The 17,721-nt window shown below is 44.8% G+C and overlaps 1 protein-coding gene and 1 long non-coding RNA gene across 10 annotated transcripts in view; one reads left to right on the forward strand and one right to left on the reverse strand.

The window, feature by feature from the left end:
- LOC142871450 (uncharacterized) overlaps positions 1–17,721 on the forward strand; it is an 84,586-nt gene that overhangs the window by 41,229 nt on the left and 25,636 nt on the right. The window lies entirely within an intron of this gene.
- The window catches only part of SIPA1L1 (signal induced proliferation associated 1 like 1), a 350,098-nt gene that overhangs the window by 11,109 nt on the left and 321,268 nt on the right, over positions 1–17,721 (reverse strand). For all 8 annotated transcript variants that reach the window (XM_012756105.3, XM_012756102.3, XM_012756107.3 and 5 more), the window contains 3 exons: positions 7,837–8,076; positions 6,894–7,059; positions 1,831–2,077 (listed from right to left, as the gene is read on the reverse strand). In XM_012756105.3, coding sequence (XP_012611559.1) covers positions 1,831–2,077; positions 6,894–7,059; positions 7,837–8,076 — 653 coding nt within the window. The remainder of the gene's footprint in view (positions 1–1,830; positions 2,078–6,893; positions 7,060–7,836; positions 8,077–17,721) is intronic.

Consider the following 17,721-nt stretch of genomic DNA (forward strand, 5'->3'; position numbering starts at 1 on the left):
CACGAAATGCAAGCATCCTCCATCGGCAGAAGCTGGGTGAAACAGGGCAGAGCGGGCAATTCCATGAGAAGGATGGCCCTCAGAATGTGCCTGTAATATCAAAATCATGCAAAAGCAAAACTCTCTCGGATAAAATCTATAAGTGATTCTAGAAATACCTGATTACAAGGAGTTAAAAAATTTCATCTATTATGACAGCCTGGTAAGCCAGAGTATATTAAGTGCTTGTTTTCCCTTTCAAATTATGTCAAGAACTGCTCTGAAGTGCAGCTGCTAGTTATTAATGTGCTTAAAATTAGCAAAATTATGAGTAAATGGAAGTCAACAAATACTGCAAGACATAAAATGTTCAGTTCTATTTAAACTTGTTCCCACCAAGGGTAAGTAGGAGGAACAGATAATTCTGTGTGTCACTCACACCCTTCTGGCCTTTTAGCTCTGGGGCACAAATTTCCATGTGGGGAAGAAAAAAGTCACCCTTCCCCATCTTCAGTGGATGTCACCAAACAAGGCTTGGATCTCAAGAGTTAGGACATGAAGTCACCACAGCTGCTGCCTGATTTCAGGAGAGCAGGGGAGGTGACAGGAGAGGGCTGCCTGCCTGTTCCTTCCCTTCCTCTCCACAGCACCCTGGGGCCACCCGAGGCCTTCTCAGCTGGACAATGACTCTGTCGCAGGCACATTTTCAGGCTGTCTCTTGGAATGTAAGCCTTTAGCAGGCAGGGGCGACTTCACAAGGGGTGATTTTTATCCCTGCAAAGGTAAGATTAAAAGTGTAGGGAAATGAGAGAAGCAATGTAGGCAATTGTAGTGGTGATGCAATTCAGGGAGAAGTGGCCTTGATGTAGGGCAAGAAGGGGAGAAAAAGGTTAGGGCATATTAGATCACTTGCAGGAGATTTTTTCTAGAGTCTGATGGTAACGAGTGGTACTTTCATGTGTCAACTTTGGTTCACTGGGGGCGACTTCCTAGGGCAAAGAGAAAGCCCGTTTAAGCTGCAGGTGCATGGGGGAGGGAGCAGGGAAAGCTGGCTTGACCCTTGCCAGGGCCAGTAGGGGAGAAGGGGACTGTGCCACAGGACAGGACGGGGATAAGGAGCGCTGTGGGCTGAGCTAAAAAATAAGGCAGGACAAACAGGAGACTGAAAGAAAACACTGCGGCAGAAGGAAAAAAAAATGTGGGCATGAAGGGAAGATGCACAAGATAGAAACACTGCTGCAGAATTTGCAGGAGGAAAAGACCAAATTTAAATCCAGAGTCCCAGAACACCTTAATAAATGTGGTATCTAGTTGGGTCACAGAACAAACATGGCATCAATGAACCAAGGGCAGGAACACGGAGGTGCCTTTTCCTTAAATAATGCTTGCTCAATGAATGAATGAATCAGCAAATGAGTGGCTGACACCACAGGCAATGTCCTTACTGCCTGGGAGAGACAGAGCAATGGCAAGTTTGGGTTCTGATCGTGGATGCAGGAAGCAGTGGCTACCACTCTCTAAGGAATAACTAATGTAGTGTTAGCCAAATTTGCTCCATCCCAACAGTAGCTGGGATGGGTGGTAAGAATAGCGATTCCCAGAAGACTCTTTGAAAATTCCAATTCTGTGGGTCTTGGGTAAGGTCTGGGAATCTGTATGTTTAAAAGACATCCAGGTGACTCTTGTGGTCTGGGATCACGGGGTAGGGGGTGGTGGTGAGCAGAGATGATCTAAGCACAGAAGCAGGACTTCCTCCAGGGACTGGTCTCTGATCACGAGTCTGGCAGCCGTGTCCGGGGACACAGGCCATCCCCAACGGGGCTGTGCAGCTGCAGCTGCAAGTGCACTTACCATGCAGCGACTTCATCCCCAGGGTGTAAGACGGCCTCCGCAACGGCAGAGACTTGGGGAGAGAAGGGTACGTGCTGCTGAAGAGGACATCGTTGGGCAGGGCTTGGTCCAGAAGCGACGCCCTCGAGGGGAAAAAGTGCTCCCTCTGGCTGCTGTAGATGCTCTCGTCCGACAGCGTCCTGTGCAAGGCCCGCCTCGAGGTGGGGGTTGTGGGGAAAGGAGTCTGGGGAGACGACAGCGCGTGGAACTGAAAAACAGTGTGGAGACAAGAGCAAGTCAGTTTTCTGGCTCAGACACCTGAGACCTCAGCTGGGCAGGGGAAGGTAGGAAAGGGTAGCCAAGTCCCTGCTCCTGAAGTGCCCCTTGAATTCTGGCGCTCCAGCAAGGAACCTTCAGGCCCACCACCTACTTCTACACCTGCAGGAGCTAAAACAGGAGCGCCCCAATGTTATTTCCCACAGTCCCCAGGCTGCCCCTGCCCATCAGTGCTGCATACTCAGATATGCCATTAAGTGGATTTACCAGTATCATGCTGTGGTTAAGAATAGCCTTTAGAATCAGACAAATGTCAGTTCTACTTGAATCCTGCATCTCCTACCAAACCAGAGTCTCTCTGAGCCTAATTCCTAGTCTGTAGAAAGAGGCACAGCACCACCCCTCAGGGTTCTCATGAGGGTCAAGTGAGATGCCAGACTGATCACAAGTGTGTGCGAGCAGCATGACGAAATAATGTCACGGCTCGGGGACATCCATGGAACCCTGTCAATTGATAACGTGTTTGCTGGGCAACAAGAGCATTTGACCCCCAAAATATATTAACTCAGATAATAGGTGGCTCTTGACAAACAGCTACTACTAAGTTACATCCACTGAACCTCTCGAGGTAGATGTATTTCATGGGTGTTGGAGAGAATCTGAAGGTGCGTTTCTACTCATGAAATAAGAATAGAGAGGTCAGCTTTACAAATGACAAATATTTATATGTTTATGCATAAATGACAAGTAGTTCCAGACAGATGTATCTCTTGTTGATGCCTTTTGCTTTTCTGTACATAGCAAGCTTCTGAGAAGCCCTTTCACTGAGAAACAACAGACACGTTAACAATATTTAAATGTCCGGCAACCTGAAAGCCAATAGAGTATCTGGCCCTTTAACAATAAAGAACTGAGGCCACGTTCGCTGTGACAGAACAGGTGAAGGTGTGAGGAGGAGGGCTGAGTCACTGCTGGCAGACAGCCACCGTGGGACTTCCCGTGACACTCTGAAGGTGCAGAGAGAACGATGTGGTGACAGCTCGATTTGGTAGGCTGATTACAGACCCAGAAATGCAGAGTCGACACTCAGGGCCATTCATGTGCTCTGGGTCTAGCTGCTGCTGTCCAGCAAGCCAAGGGTTAATCAATTTCAAGCTACCCCCCAATGTGGTGTGCACAGCTGCTGCGCTAGTAGGAAAAAATCATTTGCCAAACGCATTGTAAATAAGCCCAACGTGTAACCAATTGAGTAAAAGTTGTATTTACTTTTTAAAAATTTACAATGAGTTAAATCCAAGGTATACACATATGTGCTTGTCTAGAAAGCTAAGCTGCTGTGATAAATACTTTTCAAGGGAAAACCTGGTGTGGAAGTGACGTTCTTTCTCATTTTGTGGAGAAGAGTAAGCACTAGAGAGGTTAATCTCTCCTCTACCTGCAAAGTTCTATCACACAGCCTCCTGCCTACCAGCCCATCTCAGACCTCTGTGTTCAAAAACTGCTGCCAAATCTTTTTTAGCACCTTTGGTTTTAGCAAAGGGATTTCCTTTTCCAGTAAGTATCCCCACCCTAATGGTTTTACGGTGAGACATTCTCCACCAATTCTAGTTTCAGCCTCTTTGGGAAATATTAATATACCTCAAGGCAGTAAACAGAGACCCTTCGAGCATGTGTTTTATCAAAGGTGACAACAGACTCTACTAAAGGGAGGCAGTAACCTGCCCATTAAAAGGTAGCAGGACCTACCTAGTCTTATCCAAAAGCACTGGGGCGGCCCCTCACCTCTTCAACTCCAGTCTTAAAAGTGTGCACACCTACCTGCCTCCTGAGATCGCCCCATTTCTGCCTGGCAGGTGCTGTCAGCCCCTGGGAAATGATGCCAGAGGAGTGGGGTGGCAGACCTGGAAGGGACTTCAGAGACCATCCAGGAAGGAGGGTGGCTCTAAACCTGCTCCAAGGAGTGCCAGGAGTCCTTACAGCACCACCGCTGGGACCCAGACCCAGCAGCCCACCAGAGAAACTCTTTCTCAGTTCTATATCTTAGGCTTCCCTGTGAGATTTTTTTAAAAAAAGGTTCCTGAGCTTTAAAACCATTTGGGCACCACTGATCTACCCTATTCACAGCCTGGAGAGGTGGCATCTTGCTTCGCATCAGTCTCCTCCTACTCTTCCAGCGCTCCTGGCTATCAATGACAAGTGTCAGCTACATTCACAAGCAGCTCTTCTTAAACACTGGAGCCATATGAAGCCTCTTCCCATGGTCCATACTTGAGAGACCTGGCCGGAAAGTAGGACTAATGGTTTGTGCCACTGTCTGTTCACTTGCCAGATCGTACGCTGACAGCACCTGCCAGGCAGAAATGGGGCGATCTCAGGAGGCAGGTAGGTGTGCACACTTTTAAGACTGGAGTTGAAGAGGTGAGGGGCTGCCCCAGTGCTTTTGGATAAGACTAGGTAGGTCCTGCAGATCGTACGCTGCCCTTGTGGAAAATAAGGTCATTACAGCTCTGCCATTGTTCTGCGGCAGGAGCTCCATGGCGGCTGCCTGGAGTCCTGTCGCCACCACCTGTAGCCTGCCCATCGGAGCCCTGCCATGTCCTGCAGCAGACACCGACACCTTGCTCTGCTGGCAGACGGGCCTGGCGTGACCCTGCTATTTAATATTAACCATGGATAGCCAGTGCTGCCACCAAGCTAAGAAAGCCACTGTGGTGTGCGGGTGGGCTCCTAGTTTGATGGCCTAAATCTGGCCAGGCCTTGCACCCTGGAGCCGGATGCAGTGGCTTGGAGCCTTGAGTCAGAAGCAGCCTGGAAGAGCTCTTGGGGGCACAATGGCCTTACTGACACAGCAGAGCCACCGCCACTCAGACGATCACCCTCAGAAGACTCATGGAGCTACATAGCAGAACTAGCTGCAGCCAAACCAGCTAGTTCAAGGAGTATGAAACTGGAGAGAGAGAACAGCCTACTCCCACGGTGCCTGCCTCCAGCCTTCTGAAGGGGATGGTTCAGCCAGCAGAAGCACTTTCTTTGTCGAGGGTCTCACCGTAATACATGCACAACAGAAAGAAAGTGCACCTGGTTTCAAACAGGAATGCTAAAGTAATTCATTCTGGAAATAAAAGCCAAGTCCTGGAATAAGGGCAAAACAGACATTTGCCTTCAAATATTTCCATGAGTAAATAAAAAGAATGAAAGCTCCAAGCATGCCCCTTGCCAAAAATGTTACAGTAGGAATTGGAGGAAAGATTTCCTTTCAGGGCAGATTTTGTTTTCCTCTAACCTCCAAGGAAAAATATGAAATAATTTTTATTTTGAAAGTGGTACTTAAAAATTGTAATATATCTCTTTGGCATATTTTGATGGATAAAGAAGTTTCAAGCACTATCTTTTGCAGGGTTGCTAAGGAAACCACTTGTACCCTGGATGATGAGTCAGAACCATTAAGTGTGGGCTTATGAAACAGAACTTACAGAAACTGAGAATGGCTACATCTAAAAAATGATTTATTAACATAAGAAATCATGTCAATAAGTCATTTCTCAGCAAAACTCCAGAGTGGTCCCTGGGCTACGTTTGATTCCTGTCAATGCTGGGTTTTCAGTTTAGGAGGTACTTCCCACCTATCTGGGGGACACGCACGCACCAGAATGGTGTTGGGAGAGCGTGGAGGCGACACCACTGTGCGCCTGCTCCGCCCGGCACGCCTCCTGCCCTCAGATCACAAGCTGAAGACGTGAGTGGTTAAGGAAATATGCTGGCTTCCATTTGCAATCAATGCTCAAAGTTCTTCAGAAATTACAGCTTTCTAGTCACTTCAAACAGACTACAAATCATCCGACTAAAGTGCTTAGAGAACAGAAAACTTCAAAGCTTCCTGCCATGACCTTCCTGGGGTGCACTCCCTTCTGCTGGGGCTACTCAGTACGCCTCAGGCAGAAACGCCTTATGCTCAGAGCGACAGACCTTCAGGCCCAGGTCAATAAACACCCACTCTATCTCCAGGGGCCCAAGGTTCCACATGCTGGAGGACAAGGAAGCTTCCCAGCCCCTCCAGGCTGGGGAGAGCAGAGTGAACCTTTCTGTGTGGTCACACCCAGGTCTGGCCACTGCTAAACACACATGCTAAACAAGTCCTCAGGATGGGGGACTGGGTTTTAGAGAAGGCACTTATAGTCTGGAATTCTGAGAGAGACATAAAGGCTTTATGAAGGAAAGAGAACCTGGGAAGTTCTGAAGGTGTGTGTGTAGACTTAGTTTGCTGGACTGAATCTGACTGTTTATTCTAGTGGGTAGTTGATAAGAATGAACCCCCATCAGGCAGGCCGGTCCTCTGAGTGAAGAGCCAGGAGGTTTGCCGGCTGGGGTCAGGGAACAAGGCCAGGCCAGAGCACAGAGCACTGTGGGCAGGAAGCATGCTGGGGGCGTTTGTGGGAAGGGCAGAACCCTCTGGACAGGAGTCGAGGGAGCACTCGTAGATAACTTTCTAGCTGACGAGGGCGCCACGGTGTCTGCAGAGCTCCGAGACATGAAGGCATGGAAGTCAGGTTCAAGGAATCATGCACTTTGAGAGACACACCAGGTAAAGAAACAGTTGTGAGGTAGGGACAGGTTAAGAGAAGCTAGGACTGAAGTGATGTGGCTGCAGGGACCGAGCCCTGTAAAACACTGGGTCCTACTTATCAGGAAGGCTGGATGATGGCGGCCAGCGGAGCCAGCAGCCAGTGCTTTCTGGAAGGTGTAACTACAGCAAACAGCCCCTCAGGCCTGCCTGCTAGAGGCTCTCTACCCCAAGCTCTGCCCTGTACCTTAAAATTCTTCTGTGATTCAGGAGTTGGGCTTTCAAGGTCGATCAGTTTCTTTAGGTCCTCCTCAATGGTGGACTTGGAGGTCGGCTTAGGGGACGCCCGCAGGTCCCTGGTGGAGGCCCGCAGCCTGGTGTGGGCTATCTCGTTGCCGTCGCTCTGATGACGCCTTCAAAGAAAGGGAAGAGATAGTAGAAACCGAGTCAGCAAGGGTGACTCAAGGGCACAACAGGCTCTGACAGAATGAGGTCAATGGAGAAATATTAAAGGAGAGAAAAAGAGAATTACTTCCATTTAATAATACATCTGAATCTACTCTAATGAATGCTTGTTAAGGAAACAAAACCAATTTGGAACACAAGAGAAAACCTGATGAATAAAATCACTCTTATAGGAAACTATTAGTTCTACTAAGCCAAAATTAGCAACAGACTTACTAAAAGACACAGGGTAAGAATATCAAATGCAACCTTTGTACAAACAGAAACAAAATAATTGAAACGGATCATTTAATTCTTTGCTGTACTCCCTTGTCAAACTCTTTTATTTTCAGGGGTACTCACTCACTTCCTAATATTCCCTCTGGTGCCTCCTGGCCCAGTTTAGAAGAATTACATGCGAAGGCTGTGATTAATATCATCAAATGGATTAGTGTGGTCTTAGCACCAGAGGGTCAATTATTCTGAAGTGCGTCCTTCAAACACACTCTTTTCTAGGAGATCTAAGACTCTCAAATCCAAATGCTTTGCAGTACATCTTATTTAAGGAATGACGCAGAGAAATAATTTAAGAAAATTTTACTTAGGGAAAAAAGAAATAAAGCCCTCCCACCAAACCAACCCCCGTCCCCACCCCTGAGCCTGGCTTCCTCCGCTGTAAGAAACTGCCCCACAACCTTTTCTGTTAAAAGCAAGCCACCCAGCAAGAGAAGCAAAAGAATTCTTACTTTCTTGTGTCCATAAATCCCACGGAGTTTATGGTTCCTTCTGGCTTTTTCCATCCAATTAGGTATTTGCTAGTAGCGCCCTGGCGAGGGTAGAAAGTCCTAGGACCGGAAGAGGAGGAGGAGGAGGAGGAGAAGGACGGTGCGAGCTGTGAGGCGGTGGCAGGGTGAAGCTCTTCTTTAGGTGAACTTCGGGCACTGGTGAAAACCACTGGGCTGGCAGAGTGTCGGGAGCTCATGGTACTGGGGAGAGGCAGGACAAAGACAGAATGACCCCGTGCGCATGGTGCATCTCAGGGTCACGACGTCTGCTGTGAAAGTGTTGTTCAGGGTACGGGGGATGGCCGGGTTAAACAACAATGGATTTTTCATAAGATATTAATGGGTACGGATGGCTGGCCTTCCTTGCTCTCTCACTATAATTTAAATGTCTGCTCTCAAGTGACAGATGGTCACTAGGGCTTAGTGTGCACTTTGAATTAAAAAGTAAAAATAGTTAAGATCATCGAGGACACTTTCAAACACACTGGCACCACTGACGTTTGCCACAGGGAAGTCTAGAAGCAGCAAGAGATAGGAGAAAGAGCAGTAAAAGGTCTGGCAGTCTCAGTGGCTGTCTGTCTTGCCTTCCTCAGAACTAGGGGTCACAGTGACACTCTCCAGGGCCGAGCCGAGGAAGGGGAGTTGCCCAAATCAGGGACGCAGCATCCCAGACTCCCATCCATGGCCAAGTGGGCACAGTGAGTTCTCCCTGCCCATGGCATCTGGCATCAATATTGGCTCTAAAGAGCTGTTCATTGTTGTATTTCAAATGTTGTTAAAGATTACAAAACTAACACCTAAGGGACTTAAAAAAGTCTAAAACACATGAGTTTCAAAAGTGGTCCAGAAGTGAAAAAGGCAGAATTTTCAAAACTGGGGACGAGAGTTTTAGTTTCAGTTGACTACAAAGTTGAAGGGTCTTGAACTGTAGGATTTCTGTGCTTCCTGACCAGTGGTCTCACAGGAGCCAGGTTCACACTATCTGAGTCCCACTAAGTTCTCCAGTTGGGATGAGACCAAAGACAGCTGACTCTTACTATGGTGCGCTTTCATTCATCACAAACCAGTGGTCCTGACCTGAATAAAGTATTGACTGTGGTTGATGATAATGCATCACTATAAGACAAATGTACTACAGTGATGAAAGATGATGACAACAGGAGAAACTGGGTGAGGGATATACGGGAACTCTCTATACTATCTTTGTAACTTTTCTGTAAATCTGAAACTATTCTAATATTAAAAAGTCCTCAGATAATATGTATCAGTGAAAATGAATCTTGACAACCCCACCTCAAACTTTCCACAAAAATGAATTCCAGCTGTGCTGTATATTTAAATGTATATCTAAAAATCCTGCACGGGTGCGGTGGCTCATGCCTGTAATCCTAGCACTCTGGGAGGCCAAGGTGGGAGGATCATTTGAGCTCAGGAGTTCAAGACCAACCTGAGCAAGAGTGAGACCCCGTCTCTACAAAAAATAGAAAAGTTAGCTGGGTGTGGTAGTGCACACCTGTAGTTCCAGCCACTCAGGAGGCTGAGGCAGGAGAATCACTTGAGCCCAGAAGTTTGAGGTTGCAGTGAGCTACGATGATGCCACTGCACTCCAGTCTAGGTGATAGAACAAGACCCAGTCTCCAAGAAAAAAAAATCCTGGACTATAACATGGAAGAACACCTTTATGATAGAGGCAGAAGACAGTTTAATGGGATCAAAAGGAAAGAGCTGAACCCCATTAAAATTAAGAACTTCTATTCATCAAAAGAATATATGCAAAATATATATCCAACAATATGCCCCAATCCAGAATATATAACTAACTCCTAAAAATCAACAAGACAGACAACCCAAAAGAAAAATGGGCAAAGATCTGAAAAGGTATTTCACAAAAGAGGATATCTAAGAGACCAATAAACACTGGTGCTCAACATCATCAGATACCAGGAAAATGAAAATTAAAACCATAATTACACACCCACCGGAATGGCTAAATTAGAAAGACTTATAGTATCGAAGGCCAGAAAGGATGTGAAGTGACTAAAACTCTCATACACTGCTGCTGACAGTGCTACTTGTTACAACCACTTTGGAAAACTAGTTCAGAGGCTCTAGTTGAACATATGTCTATCCTATGACATGGATATTCCATTTCTAGAAACTCAAAAAGAAATGCATACATATGTGTACCAAAGGACACAAGAATTGTCAATATCCCAGACTGGAAACAGTCCAAATGTTCAACAGTAGAGTGGATAAATGGGTTGTGGTATGTTCTCACAATGTAAACATAACACAGCAATGGAAACAGACTGATACTACCTGCAACACATGGAGAAATCTCACCAACGTGATGTTGACACCAGACACAACATAATACATATGGTATGACTATTTCTGGAAAGTCCAAAACTAGGCAAAATTAGTCTAAGATTTTAGGATTCAGGATTGTGTTCACCTTGGCGAGGAGGTGTGCATGCTGGGGAGGGAACGGGGGCAGGGAGTGGTGTTGGGATATCGGGAGTGTTCTAAGCTTTTGATCTGGGTAATGATTCACCTGGGTGTGAAGATTTATCTGGATGTACACTTATGACCTGCACCTTTTTGTGTATGTATGTTATCTGCCGATAAAAACACACCTACAAAGAAAGCAAAAGTGAATGACCAGAAGGAAGGCTCTGTCAGTCCGTGAGACTCTGCCAATGGGGCGGGGCAGGATACTGGTGGGGGAAGAACGAGACACAGCGCTATGATGACCTGGAGGGTTTTCCTTACTATTCAGGCCAAATATAACCATCTACTTAATTTTTATAATTAAGAGGGAAAAACGAGGCTCAAACCGTGCAAAAACTATAATAATAAAAAAATGACTACTCTCATTCCAATCCCCTTAACAATCTTTTCCCCAAATATTTTTCCAGCTAGAGAGAGTGGAAGAAAAAGAAAAAAAAAAACCTCACAAAACCTCAAAGGGCAACATAAATTTAAAAGCAATGGAATCTTACCTCTTAATAACAAATGTATGTTTGCTTCTAAAATTAACAAAAGGGAATGCAAAATTCTTCCTTAAGTGCAGGACATATTTATTAGTAAGAACAAAATAATATTAGCTCCCTGTTATGCAAAGGAGACTAAAAGTAGAAAGGTGAACTGAAAGAAAGAAGCGAGGAAGACCCATACAGAGGCAGACGAGCTCATAAAGACAAAAACCCGCATTAACACTGGGAACATCCAAGTTAGGACACTTCTGAAATGTCAGAGTGCGGTGGCCTTTGGCATACTTTAAAACAATATGGTGGCGGCCAGGTGCAGTGGCTCACGCCTGTAATCCTAGCACTCTGGGAGGCCGAGGCGGGCGGATTGCTGGAGGTCAGAAGTTCAAAACCAGCCTGAGCAAGAGCAAGACCCCATCTCTACTACAAATAGAAAGAAATTAATTGGCCAACTAATATATATAGAAAAAAATTAGCCGGGCATGGTGGCGCCTGCCTGTAGTCCCAGCTACTCGGGAGGCTGAGGCAGGAGGATTGCTTGAGCCCAGGAGTTTGAGGTTGCTGTGAGCTAGGTTGACGCCACGGCACTCACTCTAGCCTGTGCTACAAAGCGAGACTGTCTCAAAAAAAAACCCCCCCAAAAAACAAACGAAAAAACAATACAGTGGGCTTGTGGCTACAGATTGCTGGGGCCCCTCCCTAACCCCACCTCCCCCCATCCCCCACCAAGATTCTGATTCAGCACGTGAGTTGAGGATTGGGGGCCATGAGAATTTGCACTTTTAACACCTTACCAGAAGCTACTGTGGTCTGTGATCCATACTTTGAACACCACTGTACCAGAGGTACATTTGAACTGCCACATTTATCAGCATCACGTATCTCGAGATAATTAACACTGGTATTCAAAACTCTGGAGCTTTCAAAGACTAGATGCTTGGTCAAAATAGAAATAGCCATGAGAATAAAAAGTAAACTGCACAGTCCATTAATTTACAAATAATTCCTCCATGTTACACAAAATAGCCATGCTGGTTTGAGCCATAAGGGACATACTGCACAAGAGGGAAAGTTAAAGAAAACGTTCAGAGACGTCAAAGGAGAGAGCAATATGTACCATATATACGGTTTGGGGGAGCTCTTTCCTTTCTCTATGAATTTAATCACTACCATTATTTCCCTGATAAGCATGCAATTGTATTAGATTAAAAACTCTTTGAAGGCAGGGATTTTTTTTTCTGTGTATCTAACAATGCCAGGAACACAGCAGACTCCCACTAAAATGTCTGTTGAACAGACTATTTCTCCTTAGCATTTGTCACTGTGTAGCATGCTATATGTTTAATTTCGTTATCATCTGCCTCCCATTTAAGCGTAAGCTCCATGAGGGCTGAGATTTTTTGTCTTTGTTCACTATTATATCCCCTATACCTCAAATAGTCCCTGACAACTATAGACAATATTTGATGAAGGAAATCAAATAAAGATAAATTAAGCTATCCATTTTAAATGGAAGGAAGAGTTATACATGATAATAGTGTATTTTACTCATACTGTGTTTAAAACTAGAAGATGCTTTGTTTTTACTGCAAGAAATAAAATCTACAAATGATGTTTCTGTTTACAAGTGTATTCTTTTTTTTTTTTTTTTTGAGACAGAGTCTCGCTTTGTTGCCCAGGCTAGTGTGAGTGCCGTGGCGTCAGCCTAGCTCACAGCAACCTCAAACTCCTGGGCTCGAGCGATCCTTCTGTCTCAGCCTCCCGAGTAGCTGGGACTACAGGCATGCGCCACCATGCCCGCCTAATTTTATATATATATATCAGTTGGCCAATTAGTTTCTTTCTATTTATAGTAGAGACGGGGTCTCGCTCTTGCTCTTGCTCAGGCTGGTTTTGAACTCCTGACCTTGAGCAATCCGCCCGCCTTGGCCTCCCAGAGAGCTAGTATTACAGGCGTGAGCCACCGCGCCTGGCCTACAAGTGTATTCTTAAAAGGATAATTGCTTAAATAAGACCACTGGCCCTGATTATTTTTTATCTGTGAATAAGATGGGCTATATACTAGCTCCCAGGTGTGAAATGCCTGCATACTTCTGCTCATTAATAGTTATAATCAAGACAGTTCTACTTAACAATTGATTAGATTTAGGAACAAAGGTACAAATAAAAACAAATTAGCAATTCATTGGTATGTCTTCCTTCTTTAATGTCTAGAACTCACAGCATGAAATAAGGTGAGCCCTTTAGTACACTTTGCTTTTAATTCAGTGGGCATAAGACCAACACCTGAGAGCTCTTCTAAAACATGCTTTCTTGTGTCCTAATCCTAAATATATTAATTTAATAGAGCTGAGGTGGTACCTGGGAGAGTTGGCAAAACTTCCCCCTAGTGTGCACACAAATTGAGACTTACTGTTGAAACCCAGTTGAATTATTCATATTGTTACCACTTGGTCAAGATCCAAGTGGTATTGTCCAGATCAAGAAGGTGAAGCCGTGTTTCTCAAGCTGCTGTGGCCACCTGCAGATGTTGATGTAAATCGAGAGTCCTGAGCTCTCATCAGATCTTCTGGGGCCCAGAAATGAGCATTTTAACAAACTTCCAAAGGGTTCTCGTGTTTTCTAGAGTTTAAGAGCCACTGTGTAGCTCCTCAACTCCTCCCACTCTAAAATGGGTCTGACTCTGGCCCAGCTGTCAGTGGGGCTCCTTGAAGCTACCAACCCACCGGCCTGGGCCCACCTCGAGGGCTGTGCACCCACACAATTCACCTAAGAATCTCCAAAGTGGGTTTAATTACAACACAACTAACATGAGGTCAGCTTCACACTTTTTAAGGGGTACTGGTGTGGCTGGCCTGTCTCATTAACCTGGAGATTTCAAGTTCATTCACTAGGCTGCAATTGCATTTTAGCCAAGGAGAGTTAAATCTCTTCATAGGAATTGTGTAAGAAGGTAATAAACCAATAATATGCAACAAAAAGGCAAGAGCAGTAGATATGTTAGGAAGTGATAACTGCAATATCTGTTACTATCCTCATTGTACAAGCTGTGAGTTTCACTGTGAATATGGCCAAACTGGAACCACTAGAAACTTAGCCAGGATGTCCCCACATGAAGAGACAACTAACTTTAATTTTCATACAAACAACGGGGCACTTTCCCTTTCTTAAAAGTGGAACGAGCTTGGATTCCGTTTGGCCAAGCCAGGACATGAATTCTGGATGAGACGGCACACACACACGTACATGACACCTCATATAAAAAGAGGGAACTGGGTAACCGAGAATCTGGGACAGTCTGGCTCTGTCCAAACTTCTCATCTTGACCTGATGCTCAAATGAAACCATGAACCACAAGTGCTGCACCGTGGCTATTTCACAGTCCCGCTGTGGTGAGACATTACAGGAGCCGATGCTGGATGAGAGGTCCGCACAAACGGCCTGTTCGCTGACTCTGCAAAGCAAGGAACCACACAGCACCGGGAGCCTGAATGCCACCATTCACAGCCCCACGTACTGAACCTATGAGGGCTGGGGAGACCGTTCTGAGTTCCTGCATCGTCACTGAGCCACCATATCCTGTGAATAACATCTGCTGGCCATTGTCCGTGCTGTAGGGAGCTGCTGAAGGGCACCCTTGGAGCCATGTACTGTTCAGGCATGGCACGGACGGGCGGGTTTTAGACAGGCCAGGCCTGCTAAGGATGGTATTTTCAGGATGGGGAGAGCAGCAATTAGTCACCTGTCAAACGGCTGTGGCAAAATCTGGGCAAAGGCTGAATGCTGGCCTAAGACCAAGGGGAGGAGATCTGACCGGGTTTCCTGTGACTGCTTGTACAAATACGCCTTTGGGTGACAGATAATGTGGAGGATAATGATTAAGGACTCCTCCCACTGTGTTCAACACCAGCTGATTCTGTACTAACTCCAACACTGGGTTTCACAATTTAGGAGGACTGCAGGAGACACTAATTCCAAAGGATTAAGGCAGGGGTCCTCAGACTTTTTAAACAGGGGGCCAGTTCACTGTCCCTCAGACGGTTGGAGAGTGTGGTGCACATTCCACACATGCGCACTGTAGGCCCGGGAGGAGTCTGCTGCTAAGCAGTACAGGCAGCGGCGGCAAAAACACCTGGTGGGCCGGATAAACGTCCTTGGCGGGCCGCCTGTGGCCCGTGGGCCATAGTTTGAGGACCCTTGGATTAAGGGGAAAACAGAACAAGTGAAGTAGGGATGATTAAGTTGGCAAAGGGGATATCCAAGTGACTACAATAAGGAAAAACTGTCCATCTATAAGAAACAGATATTTGACAAGTTCACGGCACTTATACATGCAGTATAGAGAAATGAGTGGCTAGGCCTATACAACAGAAAAGGCCTCTGGGATCACTGTGGACCACAAGCTGAATAAGTCTGCAGTTTAATAAGGAGCTAACAAGTGTCTATGAACAGTATCATTTTATTGGACATAGATGAGAAGGGTCTGCATGCCTAGGTCTGGCATCTTAAAAGGATAAAGAAAACAAAGCAGAAAGCTTGAAAAGAGAAAATATGACAATAGGATGAAACATAAGAAACAGTTATAGAAGCTGTGGGCGATCCATGTTGAAGGAAAGTAACTAGATAACTGCATTAAGGTAGGTGATGAAGAGCTTAAAAAAGGAAATGACAGAAAACCTTTGGTCTTAAAAGGACATGTCTAGTTTGTAAAACATTTAATAACTTTTTTATTCTCAAAAAACATGTAAAAACACAGCCATTATTATGTGGACTAAGCCTTTGGTTTGGTGGTACTTGGCTATGCTAATGTGTATGACATGATACGTTGTCACCAGCTGCAAGCTCTAGCCATCAGCAATTTAGTTTCTGACCCGCTGTCTTTTGTGTAAACTCTTAACAAGCAGAGTTTGCTGGTCAGTGGACTGAAAGATGCAATGGCAAGCCATCTTCATTTGTCATCATGTGCTTGTATCTACTCAGTACCTGCACCATAATGTCCTCTGCTGTAGTCCAGAGCCAAAATGCCATCTCCTGGATTGCAGAGGAAGGACAGCTGGGTGAAATGGTATGCATGGCCAAAGGCCACATGGCTGGTCCATGGTACCATGGCAGACCGGAGACTTGATCCTGGATCTCAGGCTCTGAATCTATTTTCCTCTCAACTTGCCTGGAGGTGGAGGGCTGCAACAAAATGAATTTTTCTTTCTTTCTTTTTTTTCAAATGACCACCTTAGAGTTGATCCACATCCAACAACTAGGTTAAGCGAAGAAGAGCTAACCACATCTTTTCATAATCTTAGATGTCAAAAATATTCTTCATGTTTAGAAAAGACTCAGCTCAGAAGAAAAACATTTATTCTCTCTTAATTGTGTGTTTAAGCTGCAGCTAGAGGAATGGGACAAAATAAATAGGGAGAGGACTGGTTATGTGCTCAGAAAGGCTGTGGAATCTCTCCTCTTGAGATTGCTTTTTTCCTTTTTTTTTTTTTTTTTTTTGTATAAAGCAATTGCATAAACACTCATCCTGGAAGGATGTTTTAAATGTGACAAAAAATGGACTCTCTGCCCTTTCGGAATTCCTTTTGGCCTTATGATTTAATGGCATTTGGAGAATTTGGGCTTATCGTATCAACTGGATGAATGGTTTAGTTGCCTCATAGAACAAAGTAATGACAAATGTTTTGTTGGTGAGTTCTGCATCAAGCATTTGCAGCTTGACAGAGGTGCATTTTCTTAATGTTCACTTGAAAATTTCAACTACAATGTGGTTCTATTTTTTAGTCTTTTAGATCACTAGAAGTAACTAAAATTCTGGATAAAATAACTACCCACCCACATAAGGAAGAGATGCAGCAAGACAGTTGAGACCAGATCACCTGGAGTTCTGTCATATAGAAGCAAAATTTAATACAATCCTGAATGTTCAGTGTGTGTAGGGCTATAAGACCAAAATTAACCAATTAAAATGATCCACACCCACCAATGAGGTTAAGGCAAATGGAGCCAATCACATCTATTGGAGAGAAGTTCTGGTTTTGTTATTTTATAGTTTGAACTTTCAAATTCTGAATTAGTCCATAATACTTAGAAAAATAGTATTCTCACATTAAGGAAAAAATGTAGAAGAGAGGTAACTAATTATTAGTAAATTAAAAAAAATTGCAGGCAGAAAAGACTTTAAGAGGGAAATGTGACAGATAAAGATAACTGAATAATTTCCACACGAAGAAGGCAGGCATATTTTTCACATATACAGGATGCCAAAGAGGGCACAGAGAACAAAATTTGAACACACTAGCTCTACTACACACACAGAGAAGCCCCCACGTTAGAGCGGCCTGACACATTCCATATGTTCAATGTAAACTACACATAAGCAGCCCTTCTTTTTCCTCGGCTCTCAAGAAACATACAGCTTTTCTGGCATGAACAGTTGACTTATTAGGTCAACCAGAAAAAGCACATTCATGAGACTGAGCGGTACTGACATCTGTGGGCAGGCAGGCATTTTTCTTAGTCTTTAATCAGCTCCTCTAGTGAACGTCAGACATTGATCAACACGTATCCAGACCCTGACTGGTATCTGCATATCGGCTGTTTACAAAGTTCTTCCTTGTGACACTTTATTGACAAATTTTAAAGACTTTTATATAGAAATGAGTTTACTAGAAATTCATGTTGTACAAGGACTTTATGTACACTTACACCTACACTTAAAAGCACTACAGCTCTCTATGAATATGGACATGTCCGTACAATAACCTTTGAAACATAGTAGTGGTTTTCTAGAAGAGTTAGGAGTTGTGTAGTAGTTATGTGACTTTTGAACTGGTTTTTTAGTAGCAGCCTTGAGTCA

Source organism: Microcebus murinus, chromosome 6, assembly GCF_040939455.1.
Source record: "Microcebus murinus isolate Inina chromosome 6, M.murinus_Inina_mat1.0, whole genome shotgun sequence".
Classification (NCBI taxonomy): Eukaryota; Metazoa; Chordata; class Mammalia; order Primates; family Cheirogaleidae; genus Microcebus; species Microcebus murinus.